Source organism: Botrytis deweyae, assembly GCF_014898535.1.
Source record: "Botrytis deweyae strain B1 chromosome Unknown BDEW_007, whole genome shotgun sequence".
In the NCBI taxonomy this organism is placed as follows: Eukaryota; Fungi; Ascomycota; class Leotiomycetes; order Helotiales; family Sclerotiniaceae; genus Botrytis; species Botrytis deweyae.
Window position 1 is genome coordinate 747,950 of NW_024066214.1, and position 22,433 is coordinate 770,382.

The 22,433-nt window shown below is 42.7% G+C and overlaps 6 protein-coding genes across 6 annotated transcripts; 4 read left to right on the forward strand and 2 right to left on the reverse strand.

The window, feature by feature from the left end:
- Positions 1–1,694: 1,694 nt before the first annotated feature.
- EAE98_003944 (uncharacterized protein) lies at positions 1,695–2,204 on the forward strand (the record flags this gene model as incomplete). Its single annotated transcript, XM_038951564.1, has 1 exon — positions 1,695–2,204. The coding sequence occupies one exon, from the start codon at positions 1,695–1,697 to the stop codon at positions 2,202–2,204; it is 510 nt and encodes a 169-aa protein (XP_038812037.1).
- A 912-nt stretch (positions 2,205–3,116) lies between these two features.
- Positions 3,117–4,861, forward strand: EAE98_003945 (uncharacterized protein; the record flags this gene model as incomplete). Its single annotated transcript, XM_038951565.1, has 2 exons — positions 3,117–3,576; positions 3,705–4,861. The coding sequence occupies exons 1-2, from the start codon at positions 3,237–3,239 to the stop codon at positions 4,859–4,861; spliced, it is 1,497 nt and encodes a 498-aa protein (XP_038812038.1). The 5' UTR covers positions 3,117–3,236.
- A 4,365-nt stretch (positions 4,862–9,226) lies between these two features.
- On the reverse strand, positions 9,227–10,793 carry EAE98_003946 (uncharacterized protein; the record flags this gene model as incomplete). Its single annotated transcript, XM_038951566.1, has 3 exons — positions 9,227–10,166; positions 10,295–10,605; positions 10,674–10,793. The coding sequence occupies 3 exons, from the start codon at positions 10,791–10,793 to the stop codon at positions 9,227–9,229; spliced, it is 1,371 nt and encodes a 456-aa protein (XP_038812039.1).
- Positions 10,794–12,627: 1,834 nt separating this feature from the next.
- On the forward strand, positions 12,628–13,023 carry EAE98_003947 (uncharacterized protein; the record flags this gene model as incomplete). The annotated part of the gene is made up of 1 exon (XM_038951567.1): positions 12,628–13,023. The coding sequence occupies one exon, from the start codon at positions 12,628–12,630 to the stop codon at positions 13,021–13,023; it is 396 nt and encodes a 131-aa protein (XP_038812040.1).
- Positions 13,024–13,532: 509 nt separating this feature from the next.
- On the reverse strand, positions 13,533–15,128 carry EAE98_003948 (uncharacterized protein; the record flags this gene model as incomplete). Its single annotated transcript, XM_038951568.1, has 3 exons — positions 13,533–14,749; positions 14,857–14,913; positions 14,987–15,128. 3 exons carry the CDS (start codon positions 15,126–15,128, stop codon positions 13,533–13,535), a joined length of 1,416 nt encoding a protein of 471 aa, XP_038812041.1.
- Positions 15,129–18,142: 3,014 nt separating this feature from the next.
- On the forward strand, positions 18,143–22,332 carry EAE98_003949 (uncharacterized protein; the record flags this gene model as incomplete). The annotated part of the gene is made up of 3 exons (XM_038951569.1): positions 18,143–20,319; positions 20,374–21,646; positions 21,709–22,332. The coding sequence occupies 3 exons, from the start codon at positions 18,143–18,145 to the stop codon at positions 22,330–22,332; spliced, it is 4,074 nt and encodes a 1,357-aa protein (XP_038812042.1).
- Positions 22,333–22,433: the final 101 nt, after the last annotated feature.

A 22,433-nucleotide genomic window follows, 5' to 3' on the forward strand; every position in this document is an offset into this window, starting at 1 on the left:
GAATAAGTCTTCTTACTTGTAGGACCATAAATTGATTGTTTCGATGCTTCATTGGTGTGTCAATTGATTGTTTTCACATGCTCTTCATTTCATAGCGATCATATAGAACATCTGAAACGTTTTATTCGTAAAACAATTCTTTATCTCATCTGTTAGATCTGGATCTCTGCCACCCGACAAACAATCATGTTTCCCCCTTAGAGTGCAATCTGATATCCCTAGCCGAGCTAGTTCATTTACTAGGTAGGCCAACTAAACTCCTTTGGTATTTTCCATTCATTTTCCGATAAAAAATGAGGAAAAAATATCCATCTTTCGAATTAAAAGTTCTAAGTTCTAAGTTCTAAGTTCTACTTGCCAGCTCTTAGAAAAATTCTGTCGACTACCCACTGGTGGTTGGCCCAGATATGAATAGCCGACAGGTGGTCAAATCTTCCGAAAACCGAAGTCTTTATGTGTATTATAAAATCCATTTTCCAAACCATTTTATCAATATATCTTGGATTGAAGAGCGATACAATACTTTTCCCAATATTCAATCAGGTGTAAGAGAGAGCGACGTGGAGGTTGATGTAATTGTAAGAAAGATGCATTTTGTAAATTTGTAAGGTTCAAAAGTTAATGTCGATTCGAGATGAAAGGGGAAGGTTCTAAGCGAGAATCTTCGAAAGAAGGAGAGAAATGATACTGTAGGCATACGGAGACTTGCATTGTAATGACTATCGAATTATAAGACTATAGATTCAAGAGAAAAAGTATGTCTCGATGCAGAGCAATGTTAGCCAGTACACATGTAGGACTGAAGCCTATTAACAAATGATAATAAATAATTGTTTTGACAAACCATGTCCTCAGTCCGCATCGGGATGATAAAAGTCGAAAAATAGATATCTAAATCAATTTTTTGGGAAAATTTCAAGTGAAGATATAAATTGAAGTTCGGAGTCAAGTACGTGAGCAACGATTTGAATAGTATTTTCCGTACAAATCCATACTTTGATTTTCTCTCGTATTGAGTGACGTATTGGCTGTTACTCTTGCCCCTTCATTACTACTCCATCGTCAGAATTTACAATCTCGGCATACAGCTATCTTCTGTTACTCCAATACTTATCTAGAATGTATGAATGCTCCCTATCCATTTGACTTAGGAACACTATCCTAAAAGCTTAATTGGGGTGAAAGACTCTTGAAGCAGTCCAGTGTTACTTCCTAGACAGATTTAGTAGCAATAACCAGCCACTAGGTAACGCTTGGCGATCTAGATCAAATACCTACTTAGTATTCCCTAGCTTCTCTTCGTTTCCTTTAAGAACTCCTGAGCATCCCAGCAATTTTCTTTTTCTGTCAAAACCACAAATTTACCATTCGATCAATCAACACTCCAGATTCATATTCTACCATCATCTAACATATCAGATATTCGAATATCCACAGTATACCATCATCTGACGAAATTATCAATCTAAAAAGCGTAGCCTTGGACTGTATCTATTGAACAGTTCATTCAATCTTCATTCGACATACCTTTTTAGAACATCTTTCGGAAATCGACATAGTTACTACATCACAATACCAATTTATCATTCAATTTATCAGCATCAAAACGCCTAAATTGCTTTCGGACTTTACTGTTACCAACAGCCAATAAATCTCTATCCGTCAGCAATCATTACAATCAACCGCTTGTCAAAATGTCGATGCCTTTTCAAAACGTCGCGCCAACCGAGCAGCATTCGGATGGCCTCTATCACGCAATTCAATCTTCAACACCACCATCATATGAAGAAGAAATGCATTTACCAAGTTACGAGGAAGCTATAAGGGACCAAGTTCCCGAATTTCCAGCTTCGAGCCTCCGACTCGAGCGACGCATCAAGTTCATGTGTTCGTACGCAGATGCTCAAGTTGAGCAGAGACTCCAATCAGGACAAGACGTCTTGGATTTGGATATAGGAATAGAGCAGAGATTGATTCACGCATGTGCTATTTACCCGGTAACGCGTCAAATCTTTCAACGCTACATCCACAAACATAGGATTTATTTGATGTTGGCAGGGTTTCAATGGGAGAGGGTATTGCGAGGGAGTGAACAAATTGAGTGGGGTATTGAGAGGGTAGAGGTGACAAATGACGAGACAGATGATGAGACGGATGATGACGAAGAACCATCGCAAATGATGGGAAGCAGGATTGAAGGTTAATATTCAAATCGATTTTTATCGTCAATTTCTTGCTACAAAATTGAAGTGAGTATCAATCAACCTATGTTGTTATTGTCCATTCTAATCAATCAACAAAGTTATGTGTGTATAGATAGCTTAAGGGCTCCTATCCTTTTGGAAAGAACTTGCAAGCGAGCGAAATCTTATCACACATCATGCAGCTTAGAAGGAATACAATGTTACAGTTTTTTGGGAAAGACGAGGAGTATATGATTCAAATTATTTAATTTGAAAGCGAGCGAAATTGTATTCCACATTATGCAGCTTAGAAGGAATACAGGTTATAGTTTTTTGGGGGGGGGGGAAAGACGAGGAGTATATGATTCGAATTATTTGGGAGATGAAAAGATTGGGAAAGTCTGGAGCGCGACGGAAGAATTAATCATTTTGATGGGGTAAATTTGCGAGGGAAGCTTATAACAACGGGAAGAGATAAGGCATATTGAGCGTTGCACTCTCGACTCGGGTTACAATTAGAGCTTTTAGAATGAATGTTGGATAAAACGATGAAGACAGGTAGGGAGGGGTTTAGATGAGGCGATATTTGGACATCTATGACAAACCATACGAAGTGTAGAGAACAGCTGGATATATTACTTTTGTTGCATAGCGAGACTTAAGGGTATATACAGTTCAATATAATACAACTCTACATCACATATCAAACATTTCCAAAAACCCCTTCGCTAAACATTCCGCATTGACCAACGAACAAAATTATTACTCATGAAGGGCGTGTCAATGTCAATTAATCATCATCCCCACGAACTCCACCACGCATACTGTCGGCCCTACAAACAATCCACAAATAAAGTTATCTGTGGGTTAAATGGAGAAATACTCCATTCTAGTCATGTCTGCCGTCATCGGAACCCTACACGCTTCACTATCAGTCGGCCATGCATGAAGATATATAGATAAGGTCAATCCTCAAGAATCAAAATGTATACTTCATTATCTTTCAATTCATTTACTTCTTTGAGATCGTAGAAAGTTAATTGGGTCCCCGAGATGACATCACATACTTCTCATCATCGTAATGAATCTCCTTTAGCGATACCATCAGATATACCAGTGGAACTTCAATCGTTCGATAATCCGCACCAAAACCACAAAACTTCATATCCCCTCACAAATTTCAATGTTGAAAACCTAGAATCAGCAAATGTAGCGGACATTATTGCAGATGCCGGAAGAGTAGGAGAGGGAATTAGGAGTACAAGCGACACGGAAGCAGAACTTCAAGCTGAGGATCCGGAGAGAGTTTATCAACAACTCAAACCTGTAGATGGGGGACCAGCAGCTTGGAGATTATTGATTGCGGCGTTTGTGTTCGAGGCGATTTTATGGGGTTTGTTTTTCTTCTCCTTTTCTCCTTTATTCGAACGTTACACCGATTCTCGCTATACTCTTCGCTCGTCCTACTATCACGCTTTCATCAAGTCGTAACCGAGAAATTACTAACATCCATCACCCAAGGTTTCCCTATCTCCTTCGGAGTCTTTCAAGACTACTACTTCACACTACCCCAATTCGCCAACTCCAAATCCCAAATCGCCCTCATCGGAACTATCTCCCAAGGTCTCTGTTACCTCGGCGCCCCCCTCTCCGCATCCCTCACCAAACGATTTCCTAAACATCAAACCCATCAAATCTGGTTCGGCCTCCCAATTTGTATCCTCGGACTCGTCGCCGGTTCCTTCTGCGACTCTGTGCAGGGATTAATCTGGACCCAGGGTGTGATGTACGGTTGCGGATTCCTCATCCTCACATATCCTATCATAAGTATGATAAACGAATGGTGGATCGCGAGGAAGGGAATGGCGTTTGGACTCATCAGTGCGGCGAGTGGGGTCAGTGGCGCGGGAATGCCGTTTATTATTCAATTTCTGCTCGAGAAATATGGATATAAAACTGCGTTGAGGATTATCTCAGTTGGGATTACCATCTTGACGGTTCCTTTGCTGCCGCTTTTGAAAGGGAGATTGCCACCCAGTGAGCGCAGTAGATTGGCACGCACAAATTGGGGGTTTTTGAAAAATAAACTTTTTTATATCTATGGATCTGCAACATTGATTTATGGAATGGGATTTTTCTACCCAGGGGTTTATCTCCCTTCTTTCGCTACGAATATCGGATTGAGCGGTACACAAGGTGCTGCGATATTAGCAGTCATGAGTGTAGCGCAAGTCGCAGGTCAATTCGCTTGCGGCTACTTGTCTGATAAGAATTTCTCCGTCAATGCTCTCGCGGTGGGTTGTACAATCATGGCGACGATTTCATCATTGCTACTCTGGGGATTTGCAAAATCGATGGGTTTGCTCATTGCATATGGAATCGTGTATGGGTTTTTTGGATACGGGTTTAGTACGATGAGAGTGGCGATGGGGAAGCTGATTTGTAGTGATCCGGGGAGTGTAGTGAGTATTTACTCGATTTTTATTTGTCTACAGGGAGTGGGAAATGTGTTGGTTGGTCCCATTAGTGGGGGGTTATTGGGGGAAAAGGTGGTGCTTGGGGGGTATGGGGTAGAGAGGTATAGGGATATGGTTGTTTATACAGGCTGTTGTATGGCGGGGTGTGCCGGGGTTATTGGGGGATGGTGGTTGAGACCTAGGGGGTTGGTGAGTGGGTAAGACGGGATGAGGAGAATGAAGGAAGATAGGAAGGGCTGTCATGTAGAGCCTCTGAGATGCATATCTTATATATTGTATAGAGCTAAACTTGAAGAATTGGAATGAGTCATATAGTCAACGTGTCACCGATCCAAGCCTCTGCTCATCACCACCGCCTTTAACCAGAAAATCTGAAATCAAAAGCTCACCATACAAGTTCCATACAAACTCCTTCTACCCCCTTTCCTTATCACCACCCCTTCTCTAAGTTCCAATCCCCGAATCTCTCTACTTATTATCTTACACCCCCTACCCCTCAAAAAGAAAGTTCTTATACAAAAGTTATACCCGACAAATGAAGATTGAATCCGAAACAATGAACGCCCGGTGAGTAATGATGTTAATGATGTTGTCCTCCGGTGAGTGATAGAATCAAGGATATCAGACCCGGTGAGTAGTAAGATTAATGATATTGATCTCCGGTGAGTAATAGAATCAAAGATGCTACTCCCGGTGATCAACGAGATCAAAGGCATTACTACTGGTGAGTAGTAAGGTTAACGATTTTGCTACCAGTGAGCACTAGGGCTAATGATGTTGCTCCCCGGTGATTCACAAAATCGAAGATGTTACTACCGGTGAGTGATGGGGCTAATGATGTTGCACCCCGGCGAGTAACAGAACCAGAGATGTCACTCCCGGTGAAGCATTCACATAGCAGTATTTGAGACTCCAAGTATGAGTGTCTTGAGAAAAAATGTCGCATCAATAAGAAAAATACGTGCAAATGATTTGTCGGAAAATATTTTTTTCGACAAAAGCATTTGTACGTGGCAAATCTAGAAATAAGATGTCTATGGGTATACGGGAGGGGACGATGAGAGTGGAGTTGAGGAAGAGGAGGAAAAGAATGAGAAGTACAGAGGCAGAGGTGGAGAAACAGGTGTAGAGAGAGAAGAAATACAGAACCTACAGAACCTATATACCCTATAAGGAGGGGTATATAGGGCATACAAGACAAGACGTATAGGGTATACAGGGTATATCAGGGTATATAAGACAAGGTGTATAGGGTATACAGGATAAGACGTATTGGGTATTCAGGGCTTATATGATAAGACGTATTGGGTATTACAGGGTATACAGGGTACCTGTATACCCTGTAACGAAACGACGAATCGAAGAATACGAAAACACGAAGAAAGAATCGAAGATAAACTTTGCGCCAACGAATCGAAAGAAACAAGCTGAATATGAGAAGAGTAGGGAGTCATTAGGAAATCTTACTAGATCGATGATCGCAGAAGATAAGGATTAGATCGAGTATAGTATATAAGTCTGAGAGAAGTCGATATTACTAATTAAGAAGTCGATATTACTAATTAAGAATATAGGAGTGGATTCGAACAGGAGCGTCTCCTATACCTATTGCTGTTAAGCGAATATTATCAGAATATAATATATCGAGATCCTAAGATCGAAAAACGAAGAAAATTATCGACTAAGATATTACTATTAGGACTAAAGAATCGATACGAACTCTACGACACATCGAATAGCTCAGACTACTATCGGCATCAACCTCGAAGGTTGAGTAAGTCCGAATACCTATTTCGATAAGTGTTGGTTTGAGAGAGATACAGAAGACGTGGTTCCCACTATGTGTAGGCCCCTAAATGTCTATTTGTATTCAATCTCTAAGGAGCTAGTTAATGAGGGAAATAGTAGGCCTTATATAGGCACTACTGAAAGAGCTAGTCTCCTTCGCTTTCGCCTAATACCCTTAATACAGTTGCCATTGTATTGAAGTGAATCCTTTGAAGTGAATTCCCTTGAATGAATTCCCTTGTTCATACAATAAGAATATAATACTCTCATCTGCGACTACTATTAGTATCTATTTCTATATAATCTAGATACTAAAAAGCGACAAACTATCGATCTTAAAACCGCTCTACAGCTTCTATATTATATTATATATTACTACGAGTATACATAATATATTCTACGGGTATATATAGTATAATATAGAGGTATCTACTACTTGAGATAATAATCCCGACGAGACTATCTATAAATAATATCGATATGGTATTAAGATAAGATATCGAAAGATTATATTTCAAGACTAAGATAAGAGAGAATATAACGAAATAAATCGATTGCTCGACTTAAAGATCGATATAGTAAATATCTTAAGAAGATATAAAAAGTAATATAAGCTTAAAGAATAAACGGAGCGAAAAAAAAGAACAAGAAGTCGACTTCTTATAAATCCTAACTATCTAATAATATCATTACGAAGATATTATTTCAGAAGGAAAATTTCGAATTATTAGGAAAATACCGATAAATATTGATATTTTCCTAATAGAAGACTAGTCGACGATAACGAGAATAACGAGAATAACGACGAGAAGAATAAAAGATTATTCGAGAGACTATAGATTCTCTCCTAATATAAAACTAATCGACGAGTAGAAAACTACGAGAACTATAGAAGAACTATAGAAGATTAGATAGAAGATTAATCAAGAGATTATCTATCTATCTATATAAGCTATCTACAAACTTCGACTTATAAACTATATATAAGCTACGAATCTTATATATACTTATACGAATACTCGAATCTCAGAGATTAACCCATCAAATTATAATAAACGACGAAATACGAGATACGAAACGAAAAAGAAGACATATAAGCAAGCTTAAACTCTCAAGTAGTCTATAAAGTTATAGACAAGCGATAATCTACTAAGTACTCAGTAAGTACTATACTCCCTAATTAACGAATAACTATCGCGACTAGGCACCTTGTCTTACTAAGACCACGAATATAACTTCTTACTACACCTATATCCTATTACTGAGTACTCAGTACTAAACGCCCAACGCCTAATACCAAACACTAACCGCCTAACAATCAATAACCAAATCATCAAGAAGAAGACTCAATCAAGACTAAGGAAACACAAGAACTATCTACCTACTTAGGCATGTATATTCCAACTCCATCTCAAAATATACATGCCCCAACTCCATCCCAAAAAGAATCTACGAATAACAAAGCTCAATCAACTAATACGAATATACGAATCTACAAATCATACCATCCAACCATACAACAATCCAACTCAACTCAAAACAATACACGAAAACCTCGACCACCTACCCACCTATTCAACTACCTACCCAGCTATAAAAAAAAATAGCACTACTACATACCTACCTACACCTACTATCTACACCAAGCTCGAGAATACGAACGAACAAGCATGTAGATAGGTATCTACCTACTACATCCACCTACTACTATATACCACATCAACCTCTAGAATCCAATCATTCATTACAACAAAGACTATCGCTCGCGATGATCCATCTACTAACTCAGTCTTATTATCCACTCAGCATGATAGATATGCTAATAAGCACTACTAAGTAATCAAAGAATTACAAAGCGGATCAAGAATCATATATCTATCTCGATGTATTATACACCTATACCTATACATATAGAGTGTATAGACGACTCACGACTCTGAGAATATACGAATCAAAGACTCTACCGACCCTAAAGACCAACCCTAAAAAAAGACCCTAAAGAAAGAAGGAAAGAGACCCTATCTACCTACATACCTACCCATCCACCTATACACAACTCGAGAACAAGAATAACTACAACTACTTAGTAATCTCGATCTACTTAGTAATCTCACTCAAGATCGAGAAACAGTTGAGATACTCACTCCTATCTCGTGTGTATCTCTCTATTCTGTTTCGAAAAGGAATACCCTCCAGAAGCGCTACTCTCTAAAGGGATACTCTCTAAAGGGATACTCTTTAAAAGGACTAACCCCCTAAGGCCCTAAAAGGAAGACCTACAAAAACTCGACAACTCACAATATGCGATTTGAGAAAATCATCTCAAAAAAATCGTCACGAAAGGGAAATATTTGCGCTAGCAAATAGAAGTCTAGAACTACAGAACTACCGAACTACAAAATTACAGAGCCATAGAGCCATAGAGCTACAAAACCACAGAACCACAGAGCTACAAAATAAACCAAGACAAGCCAAGCCAAGATACAAATCTCTACTCCGGAAACAAATCACAAACTTCGACGATGAGGGAAAAGAATCACTTACTAATTAGATTCCAAGATCAAGATTAGACCGGGTTCTGATTCAAAGACAAACTTAAAGACCAAGATTGCAAGATCATCCTTCAAAAACCAACCTTAAATTCCATTTATTCTCCCATTGGTATCTACCCATCCATCATAACACATCCCTAAATGTACACCCCAAAACTCCTCTAATATACATACATACATAGCCCTACCCCAAACCATCTAACAACCCCCAAGAATCAAATCAAATCTATAAAACCACAATCGCAAAAACCAACGCAACCCACAATCCCAAAACCTCCTTCCCACATCCCATCCCCACACTTCTACTCCTCTCCGCTCCACTCCCCTTTGTCGCGCTCGCCGATGCACTCGCACTAGTCATGCTTGTGCTGGCACTAGTAGGCGTTGCAGTCGCGCTATATGGCTGTGCTACAGTGGCGGTAGCTACCACATTCGCTCCTTGCGTTGCATATACCGGTTTTCGCTCATCAGTTACTCCGTTTCCACCATCAAAGAATTCTCCGTTTCCATCATAGGGGGTTTTTTCTGATTTAGCACTAACCCATTCGGCATGCGTGTAATCATCTACACCTTTTCCGCCTGCGCCTATTAATTGAAGATTCGGGACGGGGACTGGTGCCCATTTTGCGGGATCGTTGTTTAAGAATCCAGGGTATGATAGAGAGTTATTAAGAATTGTCATGTTGAGGTTTATATTTGTATAATTTGTTTTCGAAGCGCAGAGATCAAAGACATTGGCGCCAACATCGTAACGACCCAAATTAGGGAGACCCCAATTGTTTTCTAAGGTGGAAAGGATACTGTAATGTGAATAAATGGTTGTATCAACAGATCCTTTTTTGTCTGCTGGAACAGCACCACCTAAAAGTACGGAATATATTCGATTTGGTTTGGAATAGGTTTCTGATTCGTCATAAGTGAGGAGAATGAGAGTATTATTCATAAATGCTTCATTCTGAAGAAGAGGAGTGAGAAATGATCGCGTCCAATTGGCTGCATATGATAGAGAGGTGTTATGTCCATCATTCAACATGTCGGGGGATATGTGTGCATATTGTGGTAAAGAGGATGGATCGCTTTTAACGGTCGTGGAAAAGTCGTCCAAGGAGAGGAGATTTTGAAGTCGTGTACCGTTTGTGTTTATACTATCGTAACTCACAAAAGGACTATTTAATCATATTAGCATTGGTTTTTGGATCGTTTCCCTGAAGATAATGACGCTCCGCTGGCTCTCCGAGGGCCACTGCCGTGGAGGCAGACTATTCAATTGAGAGTAGTTCGGGGTATAACTCACTTATGTTTCCTAACATAATCCCATCCCTTTCCATCCTGTGCAGTACTTCCCTCTCCCATATATCCCGGTCCTGGCATTCCCTCAAAATACCCCTTCCAAGTAATTCCCGCATCTTCAAATAGATCCACCACCGTCGTCACATTGTGTGGTATGCGTACAAATTCATCATGATTGAGACCGAAAAAGTCGCCGCCGACTGATGCGATATAGTTTGGCTGAGAGGGATGGGTCAGTCCGTAGTAATTTTCAAGGAGAATGCCTTGTTTAGTGAGATTGAGTATATCCGCATTGGCTTCGACTTTTGAGTCATCCTAGAATGAATGAGGTTAGGGATTTGAGGGTTTTAAAGGGGAAATGGGAAAAGAGGATAAAAACGCACTTGATTTTCGAGCCAGATAGTAAAGAATCGATCAAAAGCTGCGCCGGGTACATAAGCAGCTTCACATGCTGATCGCATACATGCAATTGCGCCTGCGAGAAGTAGAAATGTTGAACGCATTGTGAATATCGTAATATGTGAGGGTTTTGATAATTCTCGAATGCGATGAACAAATAACAGAGGGGAAGAGAAAGATTAAGAGGGAAAGAAAGTATAAAAGCACGCACGACCAAAAAAGGAGAATGAAAGTTAAAATACAAGATGACAATTATCAATTACCTACCTTTATGTTGCCTCACCTACCCTTTTATTTATCAAACATAGTCGTTTCATCGCATCTGTCCAAGCAGCGCCGCCCGCACCGCACCGACGGATGCAATCGAACTGGATGTTACATATCACATTTGCTTATCGACTTTTTTGATAGGTGCCATGTATTCTAGAATGGCTGGGGCTGTAGATCTAAAGGCTGAGGCACAGGGATGGAGAAACTATTATTAGTTTCTCACATCACACTTTCGAGTATTTTTCATGAATCTGACCTCATCCCCCTTTTTTACTACAGTCCGATTGGCGATGGATGTAGTTGGAGAACTAACATTTGGTTTGGGCGGATGGATATGTGGAGAGTCGAGAAAGTGTAACTCTAGGTGGACATGTATGATGGGGGTTTTAGTCACATCAAAGCCTCTGCTCTGCTAACATGGTGGTGCATGGCATAATAGTTGGATGCTTAGTAATCGATATGGAAAAGGAATTTCTCCCCATGTTTTGTTGGGTTTTGAGGTTTGCGTTGCATGGTTACGACGTATATTTGTATAGATACCGACCGGTACACCTCTTCTAGCCAACCATCCCAATGTTTTGACATCAATGAAAAAAAAGTTTACAGTCGAGACCCCAACTCTCATTGCTACCATTCAAGCATTCTGTATCTGCAAGTTTGCAGCACAAGTCTTGCGGCACAATTCGTGAAAAATCAACCAACATCGCTTCTCTATACATCAAAACGATGAACAATATTGCCATCTAAATTTCACATATCAAAATGGATGGATATCTCTACTACCTATCCATCAACATCATCCTCATCACAGATCCTCAACTAAAGTTCCGCCTTATACCCCTCCCCTCGTGCTCACCCTTTGCTTCCAATTCCCAAATCTGAGATGAGACGAGGTGGAATCTGATATCCAATACTCAATAACTACTTCTCAACAAACTTCGCCCACAAGCATATATACACATATCCACCGTTCTCCTCTTCTCAAATCAGCGTCACCATCACCATCATTGTTATCGTTATCAGATTCAATTACCACACCAAACTCACCCACAAACCTCCCCTCAAATATCTCACCCCTCAAACCCCCAAACCTCCCACCCCAAACCTCCAAATCTTCAATCCAAACTCAAGAACCACTAACAACACAACTCTCCTATCCCCCCCAAACCCTCAAACCCCCCAATCCCCCCATCACCAAATCACATTTCCAACTAAAGGTCCAAGTCACTCAAGTACCCACCCACCTACCCAGATCCAGTTTATAAAAAAATCCATCTCATTCTATCTCCTATATATATATCTTTCATCTATATATCTATATATCTATATACCTCTTTATCTCTTATTTATATATCTATATATCTATTTATATATATATTTATATTTATATTACCTAAATACTTACCTTTATATTCACCTTTATATTCATCTTTATATCTATCTATCTATCTCTTTATCCCTTCATCACCTACCTATCTATCTATATCTCCATCCCTTTATCCCTTCATATCTTCCATATCAAACCAAGAAACAAACCCCAGAGACTCATCCATCTCACTCATCCATCTCACTCATCCATCTCACTCATCCATCTCACTCATCCATCTCATATATTCTTTACCTCCCCCGCCCCTCCCCTCTCCCCCCAAAACCCACATCACCATTACCATGACATTAATCGATATTCCCTCCTTTACCTTTCCTCCTCCTCTACCTTTCCTCCTCCTCTACCTTTCCTCCTCCTCTACCTTTCCTCCTCCTCTACCTTTCCTCCTCCTCTACCTTTCCTCCTCCTCTACCTTTCCTCCTCCTCTACCTTTCCTCCTCCTCTACCTTTCCTCCTCCTCTACCTTTCCTCCTCCTCTACCTTTCCTCCCCCCCTCCGCCGCTTCGATACAAACAAATCAAATCGAATTAAATCAAATCGAATTAAATCAAACAAGTCAAGAAGATATCTTCGACAACCCCTTAACAAGCAAGAAAATCCAAATCAAGAAAACCAAATCAAAAAAATCAAAAGAGAGAGGAAATCCGGAGAAGGGAAGGAAATCAGAAATGAGATGATAAACCAGAGAGACGATTATAGAAGGACATCGTATATTGCGGACGAAGGGGAGAGAGGAGAGGGGGAGAGAGGAGAGGGGGAGAGAGGAGAGGGGGAGAGAGGAAAGGAAGAGTAGGGGTGATGAATCCTCATAATTAACTGCTAACGAACGAGCTTAATGTCAGGAAAGTAAGTGAGTGAGTGAGTGAGTACTACGCTTCTAGTAGGTTAGATATAAGTAAGTGGTATGTAGAATCAAAGTAGGAAGATAGATGGAAATCAAGACGAATTTATAAAACAAAGTGGAACTAGTGACAAGATTTCAAAGTGAAAGGTATATCTATCTATGTATGCATGCGTGATATAAAACGAAAAATTCCCAACGCCGGTGACTCCCGGTGACCCCCTCATCATTTAGTTCTCTCCATGCCCACTCTCTATCTCCATCACCCTCTTCTCTATCACTCTCTCCCTCCCCCCTCTATCAATCTAATCATCTCACCTCTGTTTCCCGTTTCCCCTTTCCTCGCTAAGTCATCCTACACCACCCCCTCCCCCTCTCAACCTGCCACTCACACAAACTCACCTCCAGAACCATCCCCACAAACCCTGCTATACATATCCCCCCACTATCACTCACGCTCGTGGCCCCCAAACTAAACTCTCTATCGGCCTCTACTACCTTTTCCATAATCTCCGCAAACGTATTTACATACACCGCTCCGCCGAGAAGTCCCTCCCAGAAAATCACCACAAAGATGAGATACACACTTGGGATCCAAAACCACAACGCCTGCGAAATGAGGAGGAAAAGATTTGCAATCTGGAGGAATGACGGGATATAGAGATTGTGGATTCGGTAAAAAGGTGTAGACGAGCGTGAGATGAAAACGCCGAGCTGGTAGATAAATCCATACGTGGGATAGAAGGAGCGGTAGTGAGAAAATGGATTTCCCGAGGAAGGAGTAGGGTAGAGTAGAGTAGGAGAGACACCTTGGTTGATGGTATATTCGGCTATGTAAACGAGGAGGAGAGGAAGCATGTAGGGAAAGAAAAGAGAGGAGGCGCGGTGGAGATTATAGAGGAAAGTCGATTTCGGTTCATGATGAGATAATCCCGGAGAAGAGGGCCGGGGAGAGTGTGAGGAGTAGGCTTCTGATGCGATGGCTGGGCCAGGTGCGAGTAGAGAAGCCGCTGCTGAATCAGGTGGTAGATCATCGATATCTGAACTCGTAAGAGGTTGATTAAGCGAATCTTCTCCAGAGAGTGTGTTGTAATCTTTCCTTAGAGATGCTCTCCTCAATGGTCCTTGAGGTAGTATAACGAAGAAAGAGATAAGCATTATACAAGGCAAGAAAGCAGAAGCTAGAAGACTGATCTTGACAGATAGTCCAATGATAGTTGTCAAAAGAACATACAATCCAGCTCCTGCTAAGCCTGCCCCTCCTGTTCCACTTCCCCATGCTGCCAGACTGAAATGTCCATAGTAATGCGTGAGACCCAAGAAACTTAATTCTCCACCACCACTACTGAGACTCGCAAGTATTACACCGAATAATTTTGTCGATACAGATTTGTCGTCGGGAGTTAATGCAATGAGGAGCATGCCCCCCGAGGATAAGGAGCAAAAGACGATGATGCGTATCCAGTAAGGAATCTTATGAATGAAGTAAGGAGCGACGAGTTTCGTTACGAAAGAAGGTAGGACATCTGCGAGTAAAACGACAGATTTCGGAATATCAGGACCTGTCATACAAAAGGTCAGCGACTGAAAACACCCTGCAATCCCAAACATCCAGGTATAAAGTTCCGATTGCGCATCGAGTCAAAAAGGGGAAGCAACTCAAACCTACCAACCAAATCCAAGGCCGCCGACAAAATAATCACATACAAAACATTATTGATCAGACCTGTAGAACCATCAGCCCAAGAATCGTTGTGCGACTCCGTCTGCCGTGCGCAAATGCAAGCATGATTACCTACCAAACAACCAAAACGCGATCAAAACCGACGTATCTGCGCCGTGAAAAATAGCGGCAAACCTAGCTCGATACATGGCCCATGAAGATCCTGGGGAGCCGGGAAGTGGAAGCGATAGACCGGTAGATGAGGAAGATCTGTTCATTGCCGTTGGATGATAGATATCTCATGTCATGTCGAGTGTAATTGAGAAATGAAATATGAAATGTTGAAATTGGATCTGGTACCAGCAAACCAAGATGTGGTTATGATGCTTGCTGATTCAGGTCTCACATTGAATGTCTTTGAAGTTTGGTGGATAAGGTAGCGATAAGGTATCTACGATATCTACCTGGTAATAGAGTATCTACGGAGTGTCGTATCTCCCTAGTAATTACTTGATCATGGTCTCAATTCTTAATGGGAATGGGCGGATGAGTGCGCAAGGGTAAGCGTGGCATGTTCAGGTACCGGTACATGATCGGGAATTCCACATTTTCCGTCCGTGTTGTCTTTGACTCTTTGGGTGGTGAGAAGTCCAGATTGATGATGATGATGATGATGATGATGATACCTACCTAGTATTTATTCTCATTCCCCATTTTCTTTCCTTTCTCCATGTCAAAATCAAGATGACTGTAAACTCACGGCGTTAACCCTAAACTCCGAAAACCGAGGTCAAACTTCCACCTCGTAAATATCATGACATATCATATATATGGATCACATCACCACAATGCAAATTCACTTTCTTCACCCACAAAGAACTTTTGGGATCCATGGATGCAGGTGGCTCTTGCTCATAGAACGTGGCTGGAATCAAGACATCCATTCACTCGATCCTGAGCGAACACATTGATGAATATCCAGGAACCAAGTTGTCATCTTGGTCTACTGATTAGCTAGGAGTGAATGTGAGATATTCACTGATTCACTGATTCACTGCTCGGGTAAGGAAAGTGGAAAGAAAGGGGGATCATGGATTGCAGGTGTTGAGATGTCTTTCCCTTTTCCTTTTCTTTTTGGAGGGGAAAGGATGAATGAAGGGGAATGGTGTTGTGTGTTTGTATCGCAGGTATGAAGTATGTATTGTATGTATTGTATGTACTATGTATGTAGGTATATACCTATGTATGCAGTGTTGTTTGCTGATATGTGATGTGTTTCAGAGTTTCATGTACATAATGGTGAGGGGACGATTGATGACGCGCTTTATTGGAAGGGAATGGTGAGCGGGTACTTGGCTTGCATGCTGGAGTAGATTTAGGGTTTGGTTGGCACGATCGGTGGGAGATTGATTTGATAATCATTAGGTGATTCTTGATTACCGAGGAGGTGAGGAGGTGATTGGTAGAGATGGGAATTTGAATGACTTGAAGACATGTGGTATACCTACGTACCTAGTAGTATCTTGGATGGTTGTTTTCACGTATCTACCTAGGTAGTCATTTAGGATTGAGTACATTTGACAGATGGACAAGTAGAAGTAGTAGTCACATCGTCGTCGCATAGCAGTTAAATGGCTCGTAGTGTTTCATGTTGGAATTTATAGAGTTATTATTTATATTAGGTACCCTTTCCAAGTAAGGTTACATACCTAGTACACATCAAGCTATTCTTCCTACCGAGCAGATATATCCAACTTCCTCTATGGTCAAGTGAAGAAAGGATAACTCCAAAGTACCGGGGGAGATAAGCTGCAGTGTAGGTAATATACAGAGCAGTGTGTGTGTCAACATCACGGGTATGTGCGGTCAAGAAACATATGGGAAGGGATACCTGCCTGTCTGGGGGACCTGGGTAGGAAATGCCAAGATGATAAATGCAATATCCTTCACAAGCTACCCAAGTAGGTTACCTTGATTGAGAGATGAGAGACAGATACTAGGCTAGTACTCTAATGGATAGTAAATCTCTATTAAATCTCTAATCTCTATTAAATCTCTAATCTCTATTAAATCTCTACTCGTAATCAATCCTTACCTAATCATCTCTACGATACGTACCTACTTGATCATTCTCTCCTCCATAGAAACCTTCCATACAACAACCACCCCAAAAAATAAATCAATTCATTTAATCCTAGTGCCTTCTTTTCTTACCCCATTTTGAGGATTTAAGCTCAAGTCTAATCCCATCACAGTCTAGCGTCCCACCTTAGCTTCCCTTTTGCTTACAGGTGTCAGGAGCTCAGCAGGCATCATATTCTGGACAAAAAGTCAAAAGGTGGAAATCCCCGTCGACTGATTCATAGAAATACATGCAAACGCCCCCCCGGGGTTTCCCGCTTATCCCCTTTCGGAATGGTCAATGCTTACCTAGTCCCTAGCTCCAAGTGATCATTAGTGAGTTCATCCTGGTATCTGCAGACTTGCTTTTCTCCATTATTCACTAATTGAGTAAGACCACCAGTCGACGCTAATTGCTCAGAAAAAGGAAACTAAAAGCTAAAACTCAAACTAAAATCGATTAAACTAGTTTGGACTTTCATCATCAAAGCTTCATGGAAAAGAAAGATTCTTGTACACCGAGATCTTGGGTTTCTAAATCGAACTTCACTTCACCAACTCCAAATCCGCAAGCATCCTTCATCATCACCGGAGAGGAACATCACCCTTCGCTTTTTCACATCTCGACTATAATTCACTCAAATATTAACATGCTTTATCTTACGCTGGATGAATCCTCTACTACTGACTTTCAATAAACGCGATCGATATCGGATTGTTTGGTATTTGGCTTCATTTCATTTTATTTTGGATACCCTCAAAAGTCTTCCTCCTCTTGAACACCCTCCACCACGAAAAGTCCCTGCGCCATAATTCCCCTTTTACCGTTATCTGTAGCACAATATTCATCCGTTTAACTCGCAGATCTCAACAAATACGTCTTTGCGAATTCACTACGAGTACTTGATTGGCGGGGTTCATTGTTTGTTAGTCAATTCAGGTTCGATACCCTCGTCAGTCCTCCCGGATTCAAGATCGTAAGTGGCATATTCACTAGCTTCGCCCCTTGAGAGGAGATGACAATTACCGGCACTAACCCTGTGGGTTTCCTTATTTAGTTCGGACCTAGAACTCTCTCGATCCCTTCCACCTTTTCCACCTTTGAACCAGAACTCGAATAGCCAACAGCTCCCAGCCTCCACAACACATAGACAAAGACAACCCTCTCGTCATGGAAGGTCGACCGCCACAGTTACCGTTCTCGCGGAATACGAACACGGCCTCTCCATACGCCCGTTCTACGTTTCCACCTGCGCCAAACGGACAACCTTCGCAATATCCCCCGTCGTCGCATCCACCGAGTGGCCAGCCTTCATACCCGGATCATCAACGAAGAACTTCTGATGGTCAATACTTTCAACCGCGTTATCAAGAAGGACCACCGTTGCATGGGGGAGGTCATTCAAGGCACCCGAGCTCTTCCTCGATTGGGCATTCGACTCCGGTAGGACGCGGTATGCCTCCACCATCTTCGCCGCAACAACAACAACACCAAGGACCCATCCAACACGGGTATGGACCACCGCATCCTCGAGGACCTTCAGTGTCGGTTGGGCCTCCGGTCGGATTTCCAAGTAGCCGAGAGTTGCCACCGCCTTTGAATAGACCACCTAGCACTGCTGGAAGTAACATGTCCATTTCATCATTACTTGGAGGCCCAGCGCCGACTACTCGTGAACAGATGCCAAACCAGTACACGTCCCCAATCACTACATCGGCACCACCTCCGATGTATGGTAGTGCGACGCATGCGTCACCGCGCGTCAGCTCAGCGGCAAATGACTATACATCTTTTGGACGTCCTCGGACCCCCGATTCACGGTATGAACATCGAGATCACCGGGCGAATTCTGCAGGATCACCACCAGGTGCTGGACAATATGGAACGCCTGATCACCGACATGCTACTCCTCAACATTACGGTCACAGACCCTCTCAGAATCCAATCGCCCAGCATCCAGACGATCGGCGCGACTCGCAAGGCATGAGAGGTAGCAACATGAACATGCCTCCGCGACCAAACAGCCAGCCAATGACATATCACTCTTCGACGTCTCGCCCTGGAGATCGTTCTACGTTTCATGGTGAACCACAACTTGGTGGTAGGAGAGTAGAGCAAGACCCTCGAGGGATGGAGACTTTAACTAGAGGAGAGCCAATTCATCAAAGACCCAGTGGTTTCAGTAGTAGACATGACCCGGTCTTCGAGCATATCGATAGAGAACGAGAGAGGGAGCGAGAGCGAGAGAGAGATAGGGCGGAGAGGGAATCAGCAGCAGCAGCAGCCATGATGTTAAATCACAGGGAGAGGGAGAGGGAGAGGGAGAGGGAAAGGGAAAGGTCTGCTTCGGAGCGGGAGCAAGCTATGGCCATGCAGGAACAGGCACGACCTGGCATACACGGAGATTACCCACACCAGATGTCTCAACGAAATCATCCCCAAATCTATGGTCGTCAAGCAGACGCCCGCGAACAAGCAGCTTGGGTACGTCCTGGACATGAACAACAAAGAATTGGGTTTGAGCCACCGACATATGAGCGACCACCACCATCTTATGCACCACATGGTAATGTCTACGACCAGCCAAGGAGCGCAGCCCCTCAGTACGGTATTCACCCTGCGTATCAACCTGTCCCTAATAATGATCAACGTGACCCCCGCTACGCTCATGTCTCTCATTATCCGCCACACTCTCAGCAGCAACAAGCATCGGGTTCAGGCCCTCATTTTGAGCAAACGTTTGAGGACAGAATGTTGCAGCAGCAGCAGCAGGAACAGCAAGCTGCAGCAAGACAGCGAGCGGAAGCCAAAGCTCAACAATCCGCCTTTGCTGGGTCAATGCCACCTAATCCCCAATACCCGCAGCATGACTCCCCGCAGAGAAGATTAGTCGAAGAAGCACCTCCTCAAATGATGCAGCAACATCAAAACCAAAGAGGGCTTCTAAGTGTTCAAGACAACCGTAGAGGAGGTCGAGTCTCACCTATTCCTCAAGCTGTACAAGGTGCACAATCACAGCAACCTGGTCCCGCTGGTGAACCTAGTATCAAGAGTGAGTTTGGTAAAATATTTCCTGGCATTGGAAGTGGAGTGGCTTTGAGTTTATCTAGTCCTGTTGCGGGATCTGCTACTGCTGGTTTGCCTTTCTCTGGCTCACGCCGTGAAGACCTCGATTCCCCTTCTGCTCACAATTCGCCCATTGAAAATGGTAGCTCTACAATGCCTCGTCCATTTGGTAGACGCCGTAAGCTCAAGGAGGAAGATAGAAATGACGACGACAGTAGTACTGGAAGACAAACTCCCAATGGCAGAGGAAAGCGTACAAAACATGCTGCACATCGACATACGTATGTTCACATTCCCACATTCCACTTTTTTAATGATCCGTCTAATCTGTTTAGTCACCAACACCGAGTCGCCGGTGCTTTGGATCAAATCCCGCCACCTTCATCTCAATCGGTGACGCCCTTTAAAAGCATCAAAAGAACCAATGGTGATGTGTCCCCACCTCACGGAGAAACTTCTGTTGTTCCGCATCATCATCTCTCCAATCCACATTCTCATCATCACCATCACCATCATCACCATTCCGCAGGACCAAATCACAATTCTGTAGGACCAAAAGTTCCTCCTCCTATGAACAACCACCTCCATATGCCCAAATACCGAGTTCATTCACAAGAGATCATTGATGATGCTTCACAGCACCCTCGTTGCCATCTTGGTGGCGAGTATTACCAAGCAAACCTCTCATTGTACCGATCAAACTCTACTGGCGAAGTGCCATACAATCGCGCATTTGCTGGTACTAACAGGAGCAGCGCGAATTTCGAAAACCTGATCAATTGTACATTTACAGTTAAGATTTCCCGGGTTCATCTTCAGCCGCCAAGCAGAGCACAAATCACAGCTCGGAAAAACCTATGGGGTACTGATGTCTATTCGGATGACTCGGACATCATTGCGGCATTAATTCATCAAGGTTGGATTTGCGGAAAATGGAGCGACGATATCGATGTCAAACTTTTGGATCTTTATCAAGCAGATGAAGGAATATCTGTTGAGCCAGAACTGGATACGATGGCTGATGGACCGGATGAATTTTTTGACCGTCCTCCTGCTAGAGGTCCTATGCCAGTTCGTAACAATCGCGATCTTCATGTCACAGTACTTGTTCTGGGTTGTCTTGATAAGTACTTTAGCACGATCCGATATGGTATCAAGAGTCGTGAATGGGGAGGCAAGAACACCCGTGCTCACGACGGTCTGAGTTACTTGATCATGAACATCAGGTGGGTTGAAGGGGTTAATGGGATGGAGCGGGGAAATGTTGCGATGAAACATCACATGGATCGAGAATACCAGGAAGTTGATCGAGACCGCGAGTTGTGGCTGGAAACACACATGAACGGAAATGGAAAGCGAACTATGGACCATGGAAATGGAGAGGACATACAAATGGAAGAAAGCAATGTAAGAGGTGATGGAGATGCACAGCATGTTTTGAGTGATGGGGAGATTAGAGGTGTCGGCATGGGAAGTTGGTGGAAGGGAAATTCTCGAGGTTCTTCAAAGCGCATCAACATCGGAGAAGATTCAGCTCCCGAACCATCGGCAGGTACGATAGGAGTTGAAATTTCACCAGGCGCGGCATATTCTTCGCCAGCCCGCGGAGTAAGTAGTGCTCTTTCAATCATTGGAATTCAGATACGAATTCATGACTAACTTGATGACAGCAGGACTTTACTAAAGCAAACGCCTCAGGAAATGGAGACAATGCGCAAAATTCTTCGAAAACCGCACCTATCTCCGACAATAGACACAATGCCAATCCAACTTTAGAATGGGGCCGTGTTCAGGCTCCAGCTGTGAATCCCGGTACTGCTCCACTAAATAGAGAAAATGATTTGCCAGTTTCAGCCTCATTACCAGAACCGATGGTAGTCGAAGAAACAGCTCCCGCTCCTCAACCCTCAATGCCAAAGGAAACACTCGAAACAGGAAATCTCGCCCTAAAGCCCACGGAAGATTCAAGTCGTGAAGAAGAAGTTGTCAAGGATACCGAATCGACTCAACCCTCAAATAAAGCTATCTCTCAGCCAGAAAGTCAATCAAGTGAACCCAGTCAAACACCAGTGCCAGAAAGCAAAAAGCAGAATGAAAGTGTTCCGACTGCAGCCGAATCAAAGGGACAGGAAACAACCGCACAAGTCATTCCGGTCGTAGAAGTCCCCACGGCTGCAATTGAAACACAAGCCCAAGCGCAGACTATCCACACTGGTGGAGATTCTTCTCCAGATGTTAGCGCAGCCGGAGTTGTGGACACAGATTCGTCTGCATCTGCTCCTGTAAACAACTAATGCGATCTTGGAAGGGCATTGACGTACCTGAATGTGCTTTATCTAATGTATGAATATTCTCCAAATCCGCAGGAAAAGCTTCGGGTATATAGCCAGTCTTA